The sequence below is a fragment of the Vanessa tameamea genome, chromosome 15, assembly GCF_037043105.1.
Source record: "Vanessa tameamea isolate UH-Manoa-2023 chromosome 15, ilVanTame1 primary haplotype, whole genome shotgun sequence".
NCBI classification, from domain to species: domain Eukaryota; kingdom Metazoa; phylum Arthropoda; class Insecta; order Lepidoptera; family Nymphalidae; genus Vanessa; species Vanessa tameamea.
Window position 1 is genome coordinate 3,790,626 of NC_087323.1, and position 23,101 is coordinate 3,813,726.

The following is a 23,101-nucleotide window of genomic DNA, read 5'->3' on the forward strand; positions in this document are numbered from 1 at the left end:
AAATATTTGGATGATTGAAGGTTGAAAGTACAATACCCAATAATGTAACCAGTCGCTGATCACATCCAGGCTATTGAGGTAAATATAACAAAGTGCTATGCATTAACATCACCCAATCCAGGAAAGTCGAAGAGAATCGATATATGATATACAATCTGCGAGTGAGCCTTTAGTGTAAGGCTAAAGCTACACATGAATACTAATATTAATCACTTTCTTCGAATAAAAGCTCAAACTCAACAAATAATAAGAAGCAATACATGAATAATCATAAATCGGACTTCTGAATTTAAGGTCTCTGCCACATATCCGACTTCATTGATTTTTTTAAGTTTCTTTATAGACATTTGTATGACGCTCGGTATTATCGAGCTGTCAATAATCATAGTAAAGACAAGTATAGATCATATGTTTATTTATGTAGGTTACTCTTTAGTTTATGGATAGATTGGGTGTTAAGTGTTTGTTGAGTGTTGATTTCAAGTACGGAGGCCGCGGAATGCTGTTTATTATTAATTTCTAATTTGTGCATACAACAAACAACTCATCAAAAAAGTGAGTCTTCTTTATATCATTCCTTTGAGCATAGACTTCATATGAAAAAGATTTTGTAAGATGTGAAATTAAATTCATTTATAAAAAGACGACGCACTCATATCTATTTGCGCATTTTGGATTTTGCTCCCTCAATAAGAAATAATTGATATCACGTTGCGTCTGTTTAACAATAAACGAAGCGTTTGGTGTCGTTTACATGCGGTTCTAAAAATGTGACGGGACGCAAGAGGAACGTAGAAAGGTAGTAGAGCTGGCGCTCCATCTAAATATGGAACTAGTGGCATGCGACTCGTATTTGCGATATCCTTGGAGGTGTAGTAGACATTTGTTGTCCCTCTAGTTATGTAATGGCCCTTCGTATTGCGCGTCGGCACGTGCATACGGCGTTGCACGCGGCGGTCCACGTAGAAGGTTCATCGCGCACGCGGTCGCACTCTGAAATCCAGTTTCCTAGCAACACGCTGTTGACGCCACTGCTGACCCAATGAATACAAAAACACATGGTAATCATTGTTACATCACATCGACCACGCGTCAGTATTTTTACGTGTTACGTACTACTTAAAGATAAAAGACAATACAATTATATTCATAAAATTATTAAATTCCTGAGTGCTTTTTGCGTGATCTTTGTGCTGATGCCCTTACATGCTGAAATGGTAAGCATTTTTTTTAAACTCTGGCTTTTAATGTCAAGGGTAATATTACACAAGATCAGTTGAGATTTTATTTATATTTTATTGTTATATAGGAATTAATCTATTAATAATACCCATACCTTTGCATGACCTACTTTTTTCTTGTCTCTACTTCCTGAAGTAAATCTAAAAATAATTGTCACCCAGAAAACAATGCTCTACTATCAAATAACATTGTATTGTTATTTATAAGTATATTTTCTGTAATATTTATCATTCTCCGTATGTTTGACTTAAACAACTCACTACATTAGGCTATATCAATATCAGTGATACCAAGGCCACATAATCTTACTTTATGATAACTATGTGCCTAGATACAAATTTAGGATGTCATCGATTATTGTAATAAAAAATAATGTGATCTAATTTAATATATATATAAAAAAAGACATAAAAGTTTTAAATTATAATATGCAATGGGATTGTATTATACATAAAATAATTCTCATTAACAATTTATCATTCGTAATATCAGAAGTTTATGATAATTATTTAGAAAACACATTTTTTGTCATCGAAGTGATTGAATTTTGAAGAAAAACTGTTTGTCAGTTAGAGTTGTACTAAATGTTGTGACTGCTACTTATTATTTTCTCTTGTCTTCTTGAAAATAACAAGAAGGTTGTTATTTTTTGTAATTGAGTGCAATAAAGTTTTTATCTACTTATCTAAATTTTTTGGAGCAAAAGATTATATTTCTCAGACTATCATTAAAAGTCACTAATTAAAATTCTACTTATTCAAATAGGAAACATTAATGAACATGATAATTTATTCATATTTGTCATGTAAATTACTACTTAATAAATTATTAAAGAACTCTAATTACTTACATAAAAATAATCCTATATTTGGCAATGTTTTAACAGCATTGGTTATGCATGATGTCTTGTGTGTGTACTGTACATTACAAGCTTGGTGAGTTATTCAAAATAAGGATAATAACAAACAAAATTAGTTATACCTTATATTTGTTTTTGTACTGCTGTTAATAATTTACATAATGTGGCTGTTTTGTACAAATCAAATGATATTTTATAGTTATTTCATTTTTTATCTGTGAACATATTTAAGTGAATCATTATGATTTAATACATTTCAATTTGATTTATATATATAGATTTTTTTCTTACAATAATGTAATTTCTTACATTCGCCTTTGAGAAAGCTGATCATTAATAAGAAGACGCAAAAAGGATAATACCTACATGATGCATTGTGTGCGTCCCGTTTGCGAGATACAGATGTGTGAAATGTTGACTGATTACCTCGTCATTCCGACGGTGCTTTTGTGTAGCATATTGACAATTTATTAATTTCAATGTCTATCGTCTTGATACATTCCAACATACATACAATTTAGGACAGAAAAGTGATCGACAAAGTCATTAAACGTAGTTTCCAGTTATAGAGAATGTTCTAGGTGCATCGCCATTTTTATGTTTGACTTTTTCCGTGATTGTATACGAGCTAGTAACCGAATTAAATTAACTTTCTTCGCATGCGTCTTACAATAAATATATAGTTATTAATTTTCCGATGTTTTTTTAACTTAACATAAATAAATAATAGAGAACATGCAGTGGCTTGCGATCTTTAATAATTCCTCTCAATTATTCTTATCATCAAATATTTCAGGTAAAAATATTATTGAATACGTTAACACATCTCCAATTTCATATAACGAATTAATTCCCTATGTTATTTACAGTTGACGGAAGTACCGATTTTACATAGTCATGTTAGATGCACTCGTTGGTAGTTGGTACAGCGCAGCTCCGAATACCAATTGGACACGTGCCATGTCACTTCCCTAATACTTGCTTCCATCACGTTTCAAGTGCGTTCAAATTTACTTAATTATAAGTCATTCAAAATAGTAAATATTTTTCATTTTGTTTAATATTTAAAACTACAAATTAACGTTTTCGTAATGTAGTCGAATAAATCTGTCATCGCTATAAAGACTTAACGAATGTATAAAAAACTTTAGAAAGGTGTAAGGTGAGCTTGTTTATTCTGAAAGCATATGATCTCAATAATACAATCAAACGCTACTTAGAACGGAAGCTTAAATAATCATGTCTAAATGGATATAATCATTTTACGACCTCGTTATATGAATTTTAAAAAAGGCAATAAATACAATGCCATACTGTAAATACATGCTAATGACTTGATGACGTCTTAAATATTTCTTATATGTTCGATTTGTACGATCTACCGTTTAGTATTAATAGTGACGTAATATTTGTACCGTAGGTTTTGTATCCGCAAGATAAATGACATAATCAATTTAAATAAAATTGTATTCGCACGCATCCGTCGAGCCGTCCCACTAGTCGGATGAAATACTGCCACATAATATGTATCCACCAACGTACAATACGTATTGGAACAGCGCGGTGGAATAACCTCCTAAAGCTCTAACCTAACCTTTTATGTGAGAAACCCCAACAGTTGATAATTTGCTTTTACTTATCACTTTTTAGATTTGTACGATTTGTATATTAATTAATGGAATGTTAACTTGTATCGGTGACTAACAAATTATACATTTTTTTCTATATCCATTTTTCAGGTTATAATGTCTATAGATAGACTATAGATTGTCTATAGATAGACATTATAACCAGAGCCATCGCCAGAGCAATCGTTATTCACAGGGTACGAAGAGACGCCAAAACACCAATAACAATTTCAAGCAAAAAGAAAATGTCGACATGTTTTGAGATCTACTTGTCTACGCGACAGAAACCCCAACGTTCAGAGTCCTTGGAGTTTAATTCTAGATAAACAAGCATAAAGGCGTTAAAGAGGCATGATTTAGATATGCACCATTGCAAGGGTCAAGGCTATAATAATGTCACCAATACAGAGGGGCACCAAAAGACTCTTTCAAATCGAATAAAGGATTAGAACCGGTACCGATTAGAATTATTAAATCTCATCACTTTTTCATAGAGAACGCCAACGTAACACTAAGTTGTACACGTGTCTACATAATAATATGAACCAATCATGTTTATTGTTTACTTCAAGTATATTGTTGTTTGTTTACGGCGGATAGAAATTAACTGTGTACTTGATTGATTGTACAGGATACTCTGTAAAAAGATTATAGATTTAGTGTCTGTCTCGTACGTAAATCAAAAGCGATGATATTCTACAAGCTACCACCGGTTCGGAATTAGGTTTCTATGGAGAAGAACCGACAAGAAACGGTTAATTAAGTGCAATTATATTAAATTACTATTTCCACTAGATTTTGTAAAATTAGTCACAGTTTCGTAACATAAAGTTGGTAACTGGTACCAAACAAAGTAGATTAAATCGTGTTCTACCAATTAAATATTTAGAAACATTACTGTATATTTAAAAATATACGTTTAAATGTAAATTATATCAATACCGAAGACAAAACCACAGTGTTTGATAACATTGTACGGTTTTATATGGTGCGTTTCGTTAGAACCACAGAATGTATGAAGTTAATAGTTATAGCTTATGGCCGGATTTAGTCAACGTTTAAAACTTTATCTGGTTTTTTTTTTACGAAAATTGCCTCTATCCTTTATTTATACCAACATGTGCGTATAATTTTATTACTTGAACCGAGTCGTAATAATAATGCACTATCCTTGTTTGTGTACAGGTACAGTATAATAATCACTTAAGGTGGAATAGGTATTTCACATGACGATTTTTTTTTTTTCGTGTGGTTTCAGTTTTTATTACAAATATCCGTCAATATCAAGGTCTGTCATTCTTTAGAACTAATTCAATACCATGTACAAGCAAAAATTTAAAGCATCGTCACCGTGAATGCTTTTAATAAACTTCTATAGTGTTGTATTTATTAGGCTTATTTTTGAAAATCGAAATTAGTATTTCTTTTATTTATAACAGCGTATCGGCCTACCAAATATTTGTCGCTAATATATAATTTCGCACATTATTATCAATTCAATGAACATAGCGGCAAGGATGTTTAAAATACTTTGAATTTTCATAAGATGTATATAAATTTTCCCCTTCATGATACACGTTACATTTCTGTAGAAGGGGACAAACGGGCTCTCTGCCTACGCTACATCATAACACTTTCATATTTTATATAAGGACGTCATCAACCGTTCAATTGAACTTGTTAATCAGATTGTAGTGTCACGACTGGTTCTTATTGTTTATGTAAATGTTTATTGTATTAAAATTTACTTCACTGCGCTCCGCTACGATAAGGTGCAATCTCAACCTAACGTTGCGAAAAGATAAACACTATTCAGATCTTCATTTTTTATCGATATATTATTACATAACGATGAAAATATCTAATAGTTCTCGGCATCCGTAAAAATTGTTTTATCAAAACGTTGCTACGTTTTGTGCCAACGTCTTGGAATGTCAGTTAGTCGGTCAGTGTGCCGTAAATATAGACATGTTGGAAAATAAATAGTAATTCGAAATGCTCTATTGAGCCCGGCCTATATTTAGGATTGCATTGATTTAAATTAAACCTCCAAGTCAAGGTCGGGTAACAGTTCTATTATTTGTATAATATTTGCGTGTTTTTTTTTTAAATCTTTCCAGCATTACTTGCTGTGCTTTAAATTCTCAGTTATTTTGATGTGTTGAGTTCTAGATTGTCTAAGCAACACGTTACATAGACACGCGTTCGTCATTTATAGCGATGATTGATAATATTGACCAATTCTTATGGAATCGATCGATCTGATTATATGATCTGACTATAACTCTATTCATATTTTGATTAAAAAATATGCACGGTCGAGGTACCGGTAAAGTTAGAATTAGCGTGTAACGATTGTATTTATATCGTTCGACATTTATTTTTAACTAGTACCTAATTATCGCTTGTGTCCGGATTTACGATGTCTTGAGAAATCGGATTCGATCCTTAAATTAAAATGATTTAATGTTTAGTATAATATAATTTAAGTAGCAAATTAGTTAATTGAGGATGTTTCCTGAATTAATTTACGTTAAATTGTTTAAAATTAAATTTTTGTGATTGTTTTAATTAAATCGTCATTTATATTATTTTGATAAACGATGTATATCTGCACATCATTTAGAAATATAGGGAGTGATTCAATTTTATTTTAATATTGAAGGCGATGAAATGCACAAAAAGGGAATAGATAAATTGATGGATACAAAATTTCATGTATTTTAATCCGTTTGTTCCTAGATGGCGCCCATGCGTGGCGAACGTGGAGGCTCCCCAGCTAGAGGGGCCCGAGCGTCACTACCGCTCCCGCGCCGCCTCATCCGTCAGATCGCGAGGCACGTGGCCTCTAGTGGTCGATCACTACGCCGGCTTGAGGTCTCCGGCCGCGTCATTGACAACTTCGACGACATCGACGATGCCTCAGACGAGTCCGATATGGACACGTCGCAACCTGCGTAAGTTATATTTTGATACTTTAACGCTTTTCCCTAGCTGCTTGTTTATGAAGTAGATTGAACTGTCATGAACCTACTACTTTCTTATCCACGACCGGCTCTTACGAAACATAGGCTTTTCATTTCCTATATGACTTCGATGTCATTCAGGAAATATAATTATGCCTTAATGCAACACTTCACTGTCTGTTAATTAATGAATCTACATCTTTGTAGTAGTAGTCAATTCTCTTAAGTACTGTAATTATATTAATCAATCGAAATGCTTTTTAAGAAGTAAAATATTAGTAAATTAAATTATTATATCTTGCATTTTGGACGAGTCGTGACGCTTAAAAGCAATAAATTTAATATGTTTTAAAAGGTTCCTAGAAAACCAGTCTAGATACATCCTTAATAACTTGTGTACCTAACAAGTTCTCAAGCAAATTTAAATAAGTTAAAATGCTCGCTGATACTAATGCAGTCGTTTTAGTAAAATGTTAAATCTACAACGTCACTAAATAATAAAGTACAAGCAAATCAACTAATTCCTTAATTAACGTATAATGTTACATCAGGATGAGGCGTTTTATTATAAATACGAATGATACGTAAAATGCAATTGAGAACAAATAATCAGCTAATTACTGATGTTTTATTGGTTGAACGCTATCATATCTTCGTATGTTCAGGTAACAGTTTTAAGCTATTTTATCTAATGTAACGCGATTTAGTCTGCTCTATATCATCAATCAATGACAAGTGACCGAACGTTTTTGATGATAATACGTTTTTATCATATTTTAGGTTACCGGGTAACGTGGTAACCTTGAGTATGAAAAAATCGCGTGATTAATGTATTTCATAAAAGATGTCTTTTTAAGAATAAAATAAAGTATGACCTATATATATATACATTCTATAAAATCTATTCGATGCTTCGAATCGACAAGGGTATTTGAGATGTTATTAGTTTTACTGCGTTTATGTCGAAGTGAAAATTACGCGTCTCGAGCGATTTTAATAAGGAAATACTTCATAGACAGTATAGAGATATACAGTAGCAGAATTATAGAAACGTCATAAGCTATCTGACGTCATAAAAAGTGTACCTATGATTATGACGGACAGTTATATACGTCACTGAAGAGTTTATTACAAAATTTTATAGTTTTTGAAAAAAATGTGATGTATCTAAAGATTTATTTAAAGAACATGAAATTTTAGTAAAAATGCTAGTAGATTTTTCACGTTGAGTCGCAATTTAAATTATCTTTTCGAAAAATCTGTCATAAATGGAAGCAATCGGCTTCAAATTTTTTTAATCGACTGTAACAAATTTTTTTCAAATAAAAAAAAAATGTACACATTTATATCAATATTGCTGAGATTTTAACCGCAATGAGCGATCATACTTGTTTATTTTGCCTAACATTTCGACAGTTGCATTTTCTACGATCACGAGCTGGCCAGCGGGCCTCGACAGTCACATAACGAATGACGATTTCGTTTGTAGAAAGGCCAAATTGTATGGAAATTACATACGTATTCGATGACGTGATCAACACTTGCCTTATTGTATTGAATAATTTAGACGAAAGCGAAGTATAAAATCGCTTCGACATTTCTAGAGTGCACTTTGTATAGCCCCGTAAATCAGGAATAGATTGACGTTTAATAACTTTACAATAGGTATATTTTAAAATGCATGAGCATTTTTTTTGAATATGAATTCGTAGTCAATGATTCGGTTCCTCCTATTAATTGCTTGCAAATTCTAATAACGTTTGTGGCAATATTAAAGTACCTGTTGTGCAGTGCACACATCTTACAAAAACATTTTAGGTACTTAGATATGCGTTAATTTCATTAATAGAGGGTTATTCGCGCAATCTATAACCTAGGAGCCAAGGAATCATTAAGGTATAAATTTAAAGAAATTAAGATATTAACTGTTGCTTCTCAATATATATTCTGTTATGTTTTGTATGTACGGAAAAATATTAATGTTTTTATGAGAAAATGTGATTCTCATAACATTGGTACAAGGAACAAACACAATCTTGTTACTCCTGTTACTCGACTGCATAGAGTCAGTAACTCTTTTGTGGGGCAATGTATACGCTTCTACAACAGGATCCCAGAAAGCGTGCAAAATGCTTCTGTTGCCAAATTTAAAAAAATTCTTAAGGAACGCTTGTGTGCGAAAGGTTACTATACAATTAGTGAGTTTATGTTTGATAGCACACCTTGGGAATGAAACGATCGCCTCCTGGCTGTTTCTATTCATATACAATTATGTATGTAATTAATTTAACAAAAAAATAAATAAAGACCCGCTGAGTTTCTTTCGCTGGTTCTTCTCAGGTCAGGGTGTTCCTTTTTCCGAACCGGTGGTAGTGTTTAATTTGACCATCAATAAGTAAGTGTAATGCTTCTATGTTGAATAAAGGAATTTGAGTTTGAGTTTTGAGTTTGAATAGTAAACTTATTAAAATACAGAAATAGATTCAATTTATGACTATTTGATGACTAGGACATTGACTTTTTTTTAATTGTATTTAATCATACGTACTCAAGTACATTTTACGCCAATAGGATTGATAGGTAGAATATAGCTAATAACTTCATAGGTTTTTGTTGCAATGCCGATCGATTTCCAGCAGTCTAATGACTAGCTTATAAGGCTCCGAGTTGTGAGTTTATAACCGAAGTCGTTTTCTTTCGTGATATTCTCAATAGCAGACCGGAATCTAGAAGTTGGCATTGTGTACGCTTCCGTAGCTTGGAAACCACGTACAGCCGTTGGTCAGGAGCAAGGGCCGACGTCGTTCCGGTTGTGTCGAATTTCCCGTCCCATCAAGCTGTAAGAGTGACGGTATAAAGCGTCAATTTGTGTTTGCATGTGCATCTCGTGCACTGTAATATATCCCGAGCAATGGTTAGTCGAACTTGACGATAGACGTCGTGGCGAAATCGATTAGGAGAACAATCCCACAAATATTTATATATTTTGTATTGACTATGTTTTAAATAACTTTTATGTGGGTATATTGAAAAGTAAAAGGTTTCAATGTGACCACATCACCGTTCTAAGTAAACTTCCAATGGTAAAATACCATAATAAATGTCTATGACGCTTTGGGTATTTCCCTAACCATCGTTACCTTCTGATTAAAGTATCATAAGTAGTATCTTTGTACTTTTTGTTAATTTTAAAGGTAATCTTAAAATGTAAATGTATTGTAATTTGTTGCTTTTGCATTCTAAATTCAAATTAAATATAATAAATGAATTCGAATTATAATAGGTAATTACGTTTGTAAAAACTAAGTAAGTTCCGAACTTCAGCACAGATTATATATTTTATTTAATTAAAAAGAATACGTAATTGTATACAAATTGAAAAACGAATGCAGTTGAATTCACAACATTAAAATCTAGACATTTCGCGAATACGAGACTACGGTGCCGAACCGTTCTAAATTTAATTTTAGATTTTTCAGCCTTGCAATACTTTATTTCATTATTTTACTTGTAGTACTGGTTTTATTCATAAAACTAGTGTTTGTTTAAAACATTGTATGGAATATAATACGCAAGTTATAAAACGTGAAACGATTACGCGCACAGGGAAGACGTTTCCTTATCACTGAATTGAATAAACATATAAGATGAGTTATTAGACTGTTATTGAAAGGCATTGATTGATATCCCAATATTGCGCTCCTCTAACTTCTATGGTTTAAATACAGTGACTGTATAATCCGACCCCAATGGAAATCATTAATTAGATATATTTTTTGATTATAATATGTTTATCAATATTTATGTATGCATGTATATTACAATTTAAAATATATATTTTCTAAAAAAGGGTGGCATGCGGCGGCAATGCGGGTAACTTACCACCGGCCGACCACGACGACGACTTGACGAGTTTAAGTTGGTTACAAGACAGAAATTTGCTAAGAGGTACGTGAATAACATTACGTAATACGTAAGTATAGGGAAAATAGCTGAATGAAAATAACTTGTCAAAGTAAACCGAAGATACAAAGCACCATTGACTTAAGACTAAGCGCATGATGTGTTCATAATTCATCTATTTCTAAAATAAAGAAAAAGTAAAGAGAGTATTTAAGAAACGTCTGATGCCAGCATCGTGGGCCCTTCCTTTAAGAATAAACCCTTGGCTAAGGAGATGGAATTTTATGGATTGTTACATTTCTTAAAATTCACACACATAAGTAGTTGTAGTAGTTTCAATGGCTTAACTCAAATAATATAACAAGCGAATTTAAAATTTCGTATCCAAAAGTGATTTCGTTTTAATACAATCGCAGTTGAAATATAACATTTAGTTTCACTTGTTAATAAAATGAGCTTAAGCTCTTTGTGACAGCGCGCAAGTCGCCGGCAGTTTGCTGTGACGTAATTTAACTTTTATAGAATCGATTTAATAACTCGTAGAGCGTCTTTAAATAGTTTTATATTTACGCTACATTTATTGAATTAGGTCAAAATAATGTATAGAACCAGATAGGTAAAAATCGATGTCCCTTCCATAGGACTTGATCGTGCAGTAAATTGTTTAATTCTTATATTACAGGTATAAATCTGACAAAGGGCGACATGGAGGACACCAAAATGATTAGTAGTCAAGTAATTGTAAAGGTAAGTTACGTTACAACAAATATTTACCTTTGTACTACTTAATGAACATTTATTTTTAGTCTATATTATTAGTATTCGTTTCATTTTATATGTAACGATCTCTCTGTGTTATTTATCGTGGAATTATCTGCATGAGAAGACGATGGTCCCCTATCGAAATAGACGAATTCGCATATTCAATTTACATTTTTATTTAAAACGGTATTTATAATAATTGTGTTAGATTCACTAATATTATGAATACGTATTTTAGCAGATTCGAATTTGATTAAATATGATACGTATATGGAGTAAAATCCTTAAACAGGACAAAGGATACGTTTTTTGTAATTCATAAGAAAATAACATCGTATTAATTTTTTACAAATTGGCATGTTTCCCAATGATTATCCGTGGATATAATACAGAGTCGCGTTATAGTAAGTAGTAATATTAAATAAAATTGTCAGATTGTGTTTTATTTCAAGATAGTTTTTCAAGGAAAGTAAATAAAACTTAACTTAACAATTTTGTTACTTTGGCTGTATTCTCATTGATTATATCAAATCGATTGAATCTTAAAACCTTGGTAGGTTATTTTGATACATCTTTTTTGTATGGAAAATGAACTGTATAAATAAATCTGAATATATGTTAATACTTACCTAAATGGTAATATCGGTCTTTGGAATAATTCCGAAATCTTCAACAAACTTCGAATGTGTTATGCGACAATCGTCATCAACTTCAATTGGTAAACAATCGATGGAATAATTTATGGTAATACGTGTATTCCTACATTTTCTGTTTGATGATTTGAACTTCCAGTTCTGAGTTTTTCTTTTTTTTCATTTATCTATAATTTTAAATGAGAAGACTTTGTAATGTCTAACTGAAAAATCTACTATATCATACTTATAACTTACACCAGAAGAGAGAAAGAAGGTTTTATATAATACTAGCTGTTACCCGCGGCCTTGCCCGCGTAGAATATGAATATATTTACAAATGAACTTAAAATGTTACGTTAATGTAATACCTCTTTGTGTACCACATTGGTGTGTATTTCAGCCCTTAGGGTAGAATATCCAGAAACGCTTAAATGCGAATCAACACATTTTTAATCGGTAGCTCGAAAATCAAATTTCATGCTTCTAACTTCAAAATGACGGACTTCCAGACTAACCTGTATACGGAATGTTAACCCTATTTCTACCCTTAGGCGTAAAATATCCAGAAACGCTTAAATACGTATCTACTCATTTTTAATCAGTATAAAAAAAAAACAGTTTTTTGTTTTTAATTTAAAAAATGACGCACTTCCATAAAAACTTTCATCCCTTATTTCACCCCCTCAGAGGTAGAATATCAAGAAACGCTTAAACACGTATCTACTCATTTTTAATCAGTAGCCCATAAATAGAGTTTCATGCTTCTAATTTAAAAAATGACGGATTTCCAGACTAACCTATATAAAAAATGTCCTACCCCTATTAAACCCCTTAGATAGAATATCTAGAAACACTGAAATACGTATATAATCATTTTTAATCAGTATTCCAAAAATAAAGTTTCATATTTTTAGCTTAAAAAATGACGACTTCCATAAAAACTTTCAACCCTTATCTCACCCCCTTAGTAGTAGAATATCAACAAACACTTAAATACGTATTTACTCATTTTTAATCAGTATCCCCAAAATAAAGTTTCATGTTTGTTACTTAAAAAATGACTGACTCCCTAGAAAACTTTCAACCCTTATTTCACCCCCTTAATGGTAGATTATCTAGAACGCTTAAATAAGTATCTACTCCTTTTTAATCAGTATCTCAAAAATAAAGTTTCATGTTTCTAACTTAAAAAAATCCATACGAACGTTCAACCCCTATTTCACCTATTTAGGGGTAGAATATCCAAAATTCCGTCCTGAGTGGGTATGATATGTTAGTTTATATTATGTGTACAGCCTAAAATATAAGTTTTATGCTTCTAGTTCTCAAAATTCCAAACATGACAATACTTTCAACAACTTACAACCTTTCATCCCCCTTTTCAACCCTTTACAGCACTTTTTTCCAATATATTATGCTATGTCCTTTCTCAGGCTCTAGACTATTTGTGTACCAAATTTTATTTAAATCGGTCCAGTAGTTTTGGCGCGAAAGCGAGACAAACAGACAGAGTTACTTTCGCATTTATAATATTAGTATGGAAGTATGGATTGTTATTTCCCTTGCTAGAGAGCTCCGATAATAACCGCGTCCGATCGCTGCTAAATTCAAAGTGCTACAGGGAGAACTGCAGCCTCCGACGCGCCTATAGCACGCTCCCGCCGCCCTGGTCGGCCACCGCAAACGCTACGTTCCGCAATTTTTAAATCTGTAATATCTTCGAAAATATTAATTTAAATCATATGCTGTAAAGGGCCATATTGATCTATATTGAATGCACAATTTATTTAAGGTACCTAATTGGATAAGTATTAATGCTATATTGCTTAAAATCGCTTCGAAAATAAGCAATTATTTCTCGTAAAAATTAACGATAAAAAAATGTTTATTGTGGGTTATCTTTAAGAGATTGACATATACCATCGCGGACTTTTTCGTAGACATTTTTGAGGTGTACAATTCTGTAGTACATTATTTTAATCTACTTAGTAGGGTGCAGCCAGCGTTTAAAATATAAGCTCAAAAAATGTATACATTTACACATTAGAAACTTTTAAAATTATCAGTGTTACTTAGCTATATTGTCTATGTATTATATACAAAAACCGTCCTCTCGGATCACTCTATCTATTAAAAAAAACCGCATCAAAATCCGTTGCGTAGTTTTAAAGATTTAAACATACAAAGGGACATAGGGACAGAGAAAGCGACTTTGTTTTATACTATGTAAAGATTCGCCCGTTTTAAATTTAGACTTGACGTGACAAAGTTGAATTTCATGTTCTGGTAATAGCTATACGGGAACTGAAATCCGAGTAATATAACGCGAACGTAATATCTTACGATGAGCTGTTGTAATTGGCCGCTGGGGGCACAAAGGCCAACTAGCATAATAAAACAGTTTAAATTTATATCGAATACCTATTGTTTGAACAGTTTTTTTAAGTAAAGCCTTCAGTTCAGTATCATAATCATAGAAATAAAATATATAATCATAGAAATAATAATATAATAATCATAGAAAATTTCTAGAACAATTTTCTGGGTATATTTTTAAGTTAAAATGTGGAACATTTCGTTAAATTGAATGTCCACTGTATTGTAAAGTTGTATTTCCTTAAGTTAAAATTAAAAAGATGAAGGCAGTTACGTTTATCTCGAAACAAATATGTATAATATTTCAATTTTTTTTTTTCATTAACCTATTTTGTATTTAGAGATATGATTGAAATAATAATTAAATGTTTCATTAATAATAAGTATTTATTTATTATACGCCTACTTGCTATCAATCGTCGTATAATTTCAGTAAGCTGTGTTATCTCCATATATTTTTACGTAAGAAAAAGAGTCTTCTCTTCCTGAATGATAAGACTAATTTATTTAATTTAGATTTTGTAAAACGATAACGTCTGCGAAGATTTTAAACAGCATAATAATCTCGACTATTCCCTGTGAACATATGTACTAGTGTTGCATATCGATAGTCCACTATCATATTCTCTGACTGACTTCTCTATTTATTTAAAGATCTATGACCTGATTAACTTATCAAATGTTTATCTTGATATTTGATTTGTGTAAGGGGATCGCTAGTGATTGCGGGGCGTAGTTTGAAGATCCTTGGCGTAAACACTTCAAAAATCTTACAGTAGTAAATGCCTTCAGAAAATATTCGATAATAATTATGTCTTTATATTTAATCCTTTAAATGTATAGACACGCCACTGATAACATAGGTCAAAGTTTCTCTAAAATTTACATAAAATATGCGAATTGATGTCAAACAGAATGTATAGTTGCGTTATATTTGACCATGAAGCAATCGAAACAGCTAACTGAACTCTGAAGACAGTAACGATTTCTAGAAGCGAGCTAAACTACCTGGACAGCTCTAAAGGTTTGTTAAATCAATATCACACATTGCGAAGTTGTTACATAAAAAACATGTGACAGCGTAAGGAGACGCGTTAAGCCGATTGAAGGTTTCATTAAATTAACAAAAATAACGAAAAATATTTTTGTTTCCATTCCGACATTATGCATGTTTTACGAAGTATTATTGAGTTTTCTCGGACAAAGAAGTTTTGCGAAAAATACTGATACAATATAATGGAATTTTCCCATTAATTTAATAGTTTCACGTGTCTTAATATGACTGAATAGTACTATTTTATTTAAAAATTTAAATAATAATTTCAAAAGCATATTAACCTTAGCTGAACATGACGTTAAATATTACCATTTTGTTCTTTATTCGAGTAAGCCTCAAACAGCTCTTATGTAATAAAACAATTGTTTTCTTAGTTAAATAAAATAATAATAATACTTTTGTATAATCCAAGATATTCGGTTGTTTGTTCAAGTGTAACTCTGCTATGTTTAATTTATTATATAACGTAAACACTGTTTATGTTCCAGTTACCTGGATAATAGACAATCGTACTTATCAACTTATTAAAAACCTTTACGACCTGTCTTCCTCGTTTCTAATTTATCATATATATATTAGTGGTCGCCCGCGACTTCACTCGCGTTATAGGGATTAGTCGTCCGGTTTTAGATATACAAAATAGGCTTATGTCCTTTCTTGGGGTACCAGCTTGCTCTATATCAAATTTTATGAAATACAATTCAGCAGTTTGACCGCGAAAGAGCAACAAATAGACAGACAGATATAGATACTTTCCTATGTAGAATATTAATAGTACAGATATTATACTATCTTCACATACAAATGTACTTCAAACGTCTCTAAATATTTAGGTCTCTGTTGTTAATTAATAATAAATTTTACCTAGACTCTAAAAACTTGACTTAAGATTTCATTTTAAATGAAGACAATGAATTTCAGTCAGTTTAAATTACTAAAATATAATACTAACTCATTCAATCCTTTGTTAACAGACAGAGTCTAAGACGCCACCGCCAACATCCCGTATCCCATCCCCACCTCGAACCCCATGCAAGGCTCCTCCCTCCCCACCGGCAGTGAACACACACACAAAGCCCCCTTACTCCTTCTCTTGCCTCATATTCATGGCCATAGAAGCGGCACCAGCGAGGGCGTTGCCGGTAAAGGAGATCTACGCCTGGATTATACGACACTTTCCTTACTTCAAGCACGCTCCTCAGGGTTGGAAGAACAGCGTACGGCATAATTTATCGTTAAATAAATGCTTTCACAAGGTTAATATATTGTCATATATTGGTGTATTATATTCAGTATTTATCGTATTTTCTTGATTATAATGTGGTTTTAATATAATTACAGGTCGCCGCTGCACCAGGTCTCGGTAAAGGATCTCTATGGACGGTCGATCCACAACACCGTTCAACATTATTACAGGTTGCTTATATTGCTTTATTAATTTGTACATACTGATTATGTCGGCGGACATTCTCAAGGGAGACTAGCTAGGGTATATTATTTGAATTAAGGACCTCGTTTGCTTTACAAGTTAGTCATAAGACCGATGACATTAAAATACATGATTACGCAGTGTCTTATGTATGGTACTGTCTATATATAGCTTAAGTAAAGTAGTTTGTTAATACGAAAATTCTAGTATTATTTTTGGCTCACTCTAAAAGAAAGGATTATATTATTTCGAACATTTTCATTGTTCCTCGAGGTTGGTCCCATTTTATAATAAATGTTAAATAGAATAGAAATGAAGTAAGTAAGTAACTGTTAGGCATTATTAATTTAATGGTAGAGGTTGCTCCATCTAAAGTAAAAGAAAAAACCACCGTTGGTATGGTAAACTCTACCACGTAATAAATATAAAAATTATAACACTTATTTACTATCTATTTTTAAACTATATATTAAAAAATTCCATCTTGAAACTCAATATGATTGTTAATTAAGCATAATAAATAATAAGCGTTGTCCGCAGGCGTTCGGTCGGCAGCCCGTGCCGCCGGTGGAGGTGGAGGCGGAGAGCGCGGAGGGCAAGAACGCGCCCGACCCGCAGCTGTTCCCGTACCTGGCGCGCCGCCTCGCCGACACGCGCACGCCGCCCGGCGCCGACGAGTACCTCGCCGCCGCCACCGTGCTCGCCATGAAGTACGGGCCCGCCGTGCTCGACCAGGTCCGTGCGACACCTGACACACGAACATACTGAATCACCACATTAACATAGCAATTAACATAAAAATTAGCCCAGACATAGACGTAATAAAAAACTACACACTCATTCTAATTCACAATTGACGATTAAAGATCCAATAAAATGAAAGTATTCAATAATTACAATCGTAGTCTCAAGTGACACAAAATAATAAAGCGGTCCGCGGTCCGCAGCTGCCGCCCGAGGCGCACCTCGTGATCTCCCGCTGCGCGCGCGACGAGCACTCGTACAGCGGCGGCGAGGAGCGGCGCACGGCCGAGGCGCTGCTCAACCTGGCCGGCGTGTCCGCGCACGCGCCCAGCTAGCGCGACCCGGTCAGTATCGCTACATACCCACACCGCCCCAGCGAGGCACGCCGTGTGATCACCCACCAAATTACATATATAAAATCGTTTTGTTATCGTTGTGTTAATATTTTTAAACATACTATTGCTACAATTTTAAACCTTGTACCTGAACCACTAAAACGCGGACTAAACTGCGGGCTGGAACTAGTTTTTGTTTTTTATAAAAGCATCCACTCTTATACAATTATTGAAATGTCCTGAATACTGAATGTTCTGCAATAATTAAAATCATTGTAGAAAAAAATACAACCTAATTTATTAACCATCTAACATATTCGGGACTGTGGTGTTTTGCAATATTGAAATTAATTCATGCAGAATTTCGCGTATTGCGTACTGTTAAGTGAATATAATAATGAATTTGTTTTTAATATAATCTTACAGGTAAGAAAGGGTCGTTGGTGATATCTCAGGTTATATCGAGTAGTAGCACTCGGACACGCGGTTACGGGGACGGTAACATCAAATGTAAGTCTTCCTAAGAAAAGTTATGCTTCTTAATCAAACACTTCAGTCTGCCTATAAAATATTTATTTTGTCATGCGATACCATCTCGGTACTATATTGTATATTATAGTTTGTTTATACCATTGGAAATATTATATTATAAAATGTTGTTTTAACCCTCAAAACGAATAATTCTTGTTATGTTATTATATATGCTAATGTAGTCCCTTATTTGAAACGTAAAAGTTTTATATTATTTGTTCTGTGTGTACTGCTCAAATGTTTTATTTGTAAAGCGATAATTCTAAGTTATGTACATATGATATCTCATAGTGAATTCTGTTTACCGCCGGGGCAAAGCCTCGGGAAGTGATCGTTGACATATACGTTCAAAGAACAAAAAAAGGTTTGATATCTAAAGTTGCTTGACAAATTCTATAAGGTTTGTCTATGATCACTAAGAATAGACAAAGGTTTACCACTCTCTAGTCCAATTAAGACAATTCATTAAAAAACTTTCAGTGATGTATACACAGATGTCTACTGTTATTTTTAAATTATATAAATTATTCAATTAATAAAGATATATCACGCTGTAATATAGAATAAGGCTCACTTGTTAGATAAGACCTGACTATTTCCATTCTATTTTTATACTTTAATCTGAATACATCACATGTAGAAATATTTACCTTCATAATTCAGTTCTTACTAAAAATAAATAGTTGAATGTTCCACCGTATATTTAAATCTTCGACAATGAAGAACTATTTTAACATTTATAAGTAAATAAATATCTCGATTTAAAATACGTAGAGCATTAATAATAGATGTGATAATAATTAATCAAATTCATTATTAAAAGAATGGAATATAGTTCAATAGATTTCCTGCATTTAGGTTCCCCCTTTTAACTATAGTCGAACATTTATAATATTAATATGAACACAATTATTAATATAATAAGGGAAAGTGTTATACTATTTCCGTGTATTTTAAAATGAATATTATGCCGAGTATTGCCAGTATAAATGAAAAATGTTCAAGGAGAGGACGGAATACAACGGAAATATTAAACACGGTAGTATTAAGTTTAAAATAATTTATTTCGCTTAGCTGTGTCGAATTATTAAAAGAAATTATGAAAATTATATTCTAAACTGAGCAATTTAGGTAATATTGTGTGTGTATACACACAGGTGATCTGAATGCAATCATAACTATACAAATATGTATACAGGGCTAAATAAAATATATTTTATATAATTATTTAAGAAACAAAAGGTCTCAGGCGACTTTTTGTATCAATACTATATTAATGAATCATCCTAAAACTTGTTTGTGGGCTAAACCGAATAGTCTAAGGTCTTGCTATTTGTATTAAAACCAAAATTAAATAAAAAAAAAAATTAATAACACAGACATGTTAATAATAGAACAATAATAATTCGTATTTGTTTAATAAAACAGTGCTATATGAACTCCTTTAAAATAAAAATATTTATTGAACAGAGCATTTAGAAGCACTGAAGCACACCATTAGACAATTTATTAAGTTCATAACACATCGATAAATAACTATGTAACATCTACTCCTTGTTCAAAATTTAATTACAAAATACTTTCGACTTTATCTATAAATGTTGTTAAGAACTTAGTAAAACAAAGTTACGCCTGTTACGTCGTTCTTCCGAATGTCTAATCAATAATGACAAAAAGAGAGCAAACTGTGAAATTTAACACCAACTAAAGAAATGTTTATAAGTAAGGCCGATTGATTTTAACTTCACATTGAATTATGTAGAGATATCAGTTAACAAATGAAATCATTTATGTTATCATAGTAGGAACCAATCTTTATTTGTCTAATTTAAAAGTGATACAGTGTTTAGTAATAATAATAATATATGATATACAAGTATAAGATACATAGATATAGCTATAATCGAGCTGTTTTTTGTGTTCATAAGCATGTGATCTATTGACTATCGCTTAAAACATTATGATGTTTCCATAATGTCTTGCATACTCGTGTATTTATATCAGATTATTTATTATAAAAATGGATTTTAATAAGTAAATTAATTGATGAAAACTGTATTTTAAATATTGCAACACTTGAATGATTTTGTAATAATTGAATTGTATAATATCGTTTTAATTCGGTCCAATAATCTTTAACACGAAAAATAAATAATAATAATAATTTATTACATTTACATTCTAACTTATTGGAATGTTAATAAAGTGCCTACTATATGTGTTGCCATTTATGTAACTCTTTTTATCTATATTTGTAAAGTAGAACAAGTTACTGTTTTAAACTTGAATGCTTATATCCAAAGATTCAATGTACCCACATCTTTTTGGAAATATTTGTTGCTTCGTTTCAATGTGGAGTTTAGTGTAATTACTTATTTAGAACCATTTTCTAGGCTGAGCCATGACTGATTTGTAAAGCAATATTATTTATTAGTAAATTAAATTTTGCGTTTAATTAAAAATGCAATGTAGAAATTTTTTATTGTTCTATAAATTGTTTCATTATCTTTATTCATTGCAAGGCATTATTTCAACATAATCACAAATAAAGAAATATTATATTGTTGTAACACTATAATGAATAATTCGCTGTGTGCCAAATTATAAAATTATAAAAAAAAAACATTATTATACCATAAACAAGCAAATCCAAATAAATAGGTACCAGAAATATGAGTGTATTTATATATTAATTAAAGGAAATATATAACGCATACTTAGATTAGGTGATAAGTGATATTATAGTTACATAATTTATGCTAAATTAAATACATACATTTTTGCTGTATTTAGAAGCGTCTTCCATCTTACTCATTGATTCTATTAGATTACGTACAGTCGCAGATAAATGTCCATGTTAATAAAATATGGATTAGATGTAAGAAAAGGATAAAAACTATATCTTAAAAATGATCATCAGATCTTTCTGCTGTGTTTTGTTACGGGTTTTTTTCCATGGACTTTTCTCTGCGACTGTCCACTCACTAGCCTTTCTTTTGGTGGTATAAATGTGTAGATGAAATTTTACAGCAATAATTAGTACCTAATGTAGGACTTCGCTGGTAGATGCTACGTGTATAATTGTGTGATACATTACGATTTATTTAATAAGTGCTATATTTAAATACAATTTTAAATAAATAAATGTGACACCTTGTTTATTTAATAAATCAAGAACGTATCAGTTGTGGGTCGCTTTGAAAAGTGTTTGCGGTTTATCAAAACCAAGATGACATCACCCACAATCGCACTAATTGGTGTATTACGTATGTAATCAAAATTACTGAAAAAGTTATATCACTAATATGATATTAAAATTGTTGCGGCTCATACTTTATCAGAAATAATTTATCGATTAATTTATTTTAATTAGTTTGTAAGTTGTTATTGATTTTTGTAACGATTGGATTGTAAAACGATTCCTTGGAACCAGTAGTTTCGGTTTTGCTTCGTATTGTTTGAGATAATCGTTTTATATAATTTTATGGCGTTGCCCTTGTTATCAAAACAAAAAAAACAGATTATAAAAAAAATATATAATTGAAAATAATCTTCTTGTATCAACTTACAATAATTAAAAAATAACTGGCTGCACTGGCAACGTCATTTTTTGGTAGAAATTAGATATATGTTATGTCCGAACTATAGTTAAGTCCAAAATCATTGTTGTTGTTGATAATTTATCCGGCTTGCGAACGACAAAATAAATTAGCTATTGTTAAAAGTTATTGCCAAATTTTTATTTGTCCTAATTTTTTTTGTCTGTACATATCCAATAAATAAATTATGTACTGAAGATCATACAGAGTTTTATTTTAAACCATAGAATAATAAAAACATTCTGCAATAGACAACTGACTCCCAATAATGATGTCTTCAAATGTCTAAAAATAAATTACTTCAAGAAAAGCAATTTTGACTTTGGACCGGTTGATTCGTTCGAAATATCAACTGTCCGATGTTCTTGATTCGCTGGACGTAAACTTCTATATTAAATAAAATACTCATCTAAAGTTAATTTTGACTACTTTCATCTCATTTGATCTATACGATACAGTTATTGGTCTACTAGCCCATCCGCAACGTTTGTTAGTAAAATATAACAATCATTCGAGTATAATTCACAGGAATGCAATCCCAAATATATTTTTTGCATCCTTATTATTAATCTTACACCCTTAAACTATAGATATAATTTCAAGTCTGGACGTATAGGATTTACTATTTTATAAATCTATCTACAGATTTAAATATAATAAAGAAAGTAATCTTATCAACTTTTAAATATACCGGGTTTATAATTAAAAACTTTATAAAATTGATGCGTCCGCAACCTTCTATTAGAAGTAGTATTTCTTAAATAAAAAGATTGAAATACTTACAATATTAAATATGGGTATTTTACATTTTGCATAAAGTATTATTTTTATAACAATTTTATAATATATTATATACAAAGGATAGACTAGTCTTAAGATGTTCATTAAAGTTAGAAGTGGGGTTCGTTAGTTCTTTTATATTGACAGAAAATTAGAAATTAACTTCTATAAATCTTTTGTTTTAAACATATAGCGTTTTTATTCTTCAATACAAGATAAAAATGAATCAGAATTTTTTTGACTAAAATAAATATA

At 31.6% G+C, this 23,101-nt stretch overlaps 1 protein-coding gene across 4 annotated transcripts; it reads left to right on the top strand.

Annotated features, from left to right (window-relative positions):
* The first annotated feature begins 398 nt into the window (after window positions 1-398).
* LOC113399173 (forkhead box protein N3-like) lies at window positions 399-22,268 on the top strand. Of its 4 annotated transcripts, XM_064217222.1 has the most exons (10): window positions 434-555; window positions 899-1,061; window positions 6,472-6,686; window positions 10,546-10,643; window positions 11,281-11,345; window positions 16,403-16,684; window positions 16,770-16,844; window positions 17,398-17,592; window positions 17,805-17,949; window positions 18,368-22,268. In XM_064217222.1, exons 2-9 carry the CDS (start codon window positions 1,059-1,061, stop codon window positions 17,934-17,936), a joined length of 1,065 nt encoding a protein of 354 aa, XP_064073292.1. In that variant the 5' UTR covers window positions 434-555; window positions 899-1,058; the 3' UTR covers window positions 17,937-17,949; window positions 18,368-22,268. The 4 variants fall into 4 exon arrangements, with proteins under 4 accessions (XP_064073293.1, XP_064073292.1, XP_064073291.1 ...); XM_064217223.1 differs by lacking the exon at window positions 899-1,061 and having other exon boundaries at window positions 399-555; XM_064217221.1 differs by lacking the exons at window positions 434-555; window positions 899-1,061 and adding an exon at window positions 1,182-1,217.
* The last annotated feature ends 833 nt before the right edge of the window (window positions 22,269-23,101 follow it).

Excerpts from the sequence above, each read along its gene's own strand:
- LOC113399173 (XM_064217221.1), top strand. The coding sequence starts at position 1,197 with ATGCCCTTACATGCTGAAATG. Across the intron at positions 1,218-6,471 it reads TGCCCTTACATGCTGAAATG|ATGGCGCCCATGCGTGGCGA; the intron begins GTAAGCATTTTT and ends GTTTGTTCCTAG. Across the intron at positions 6,687-10,545 it reads ATGGACACGTCGCAACCTGC|GGTGGCATGCGGCGGCAATG; the intron begins GTAAGTTATATT and ends TTTCTAAAAAAG.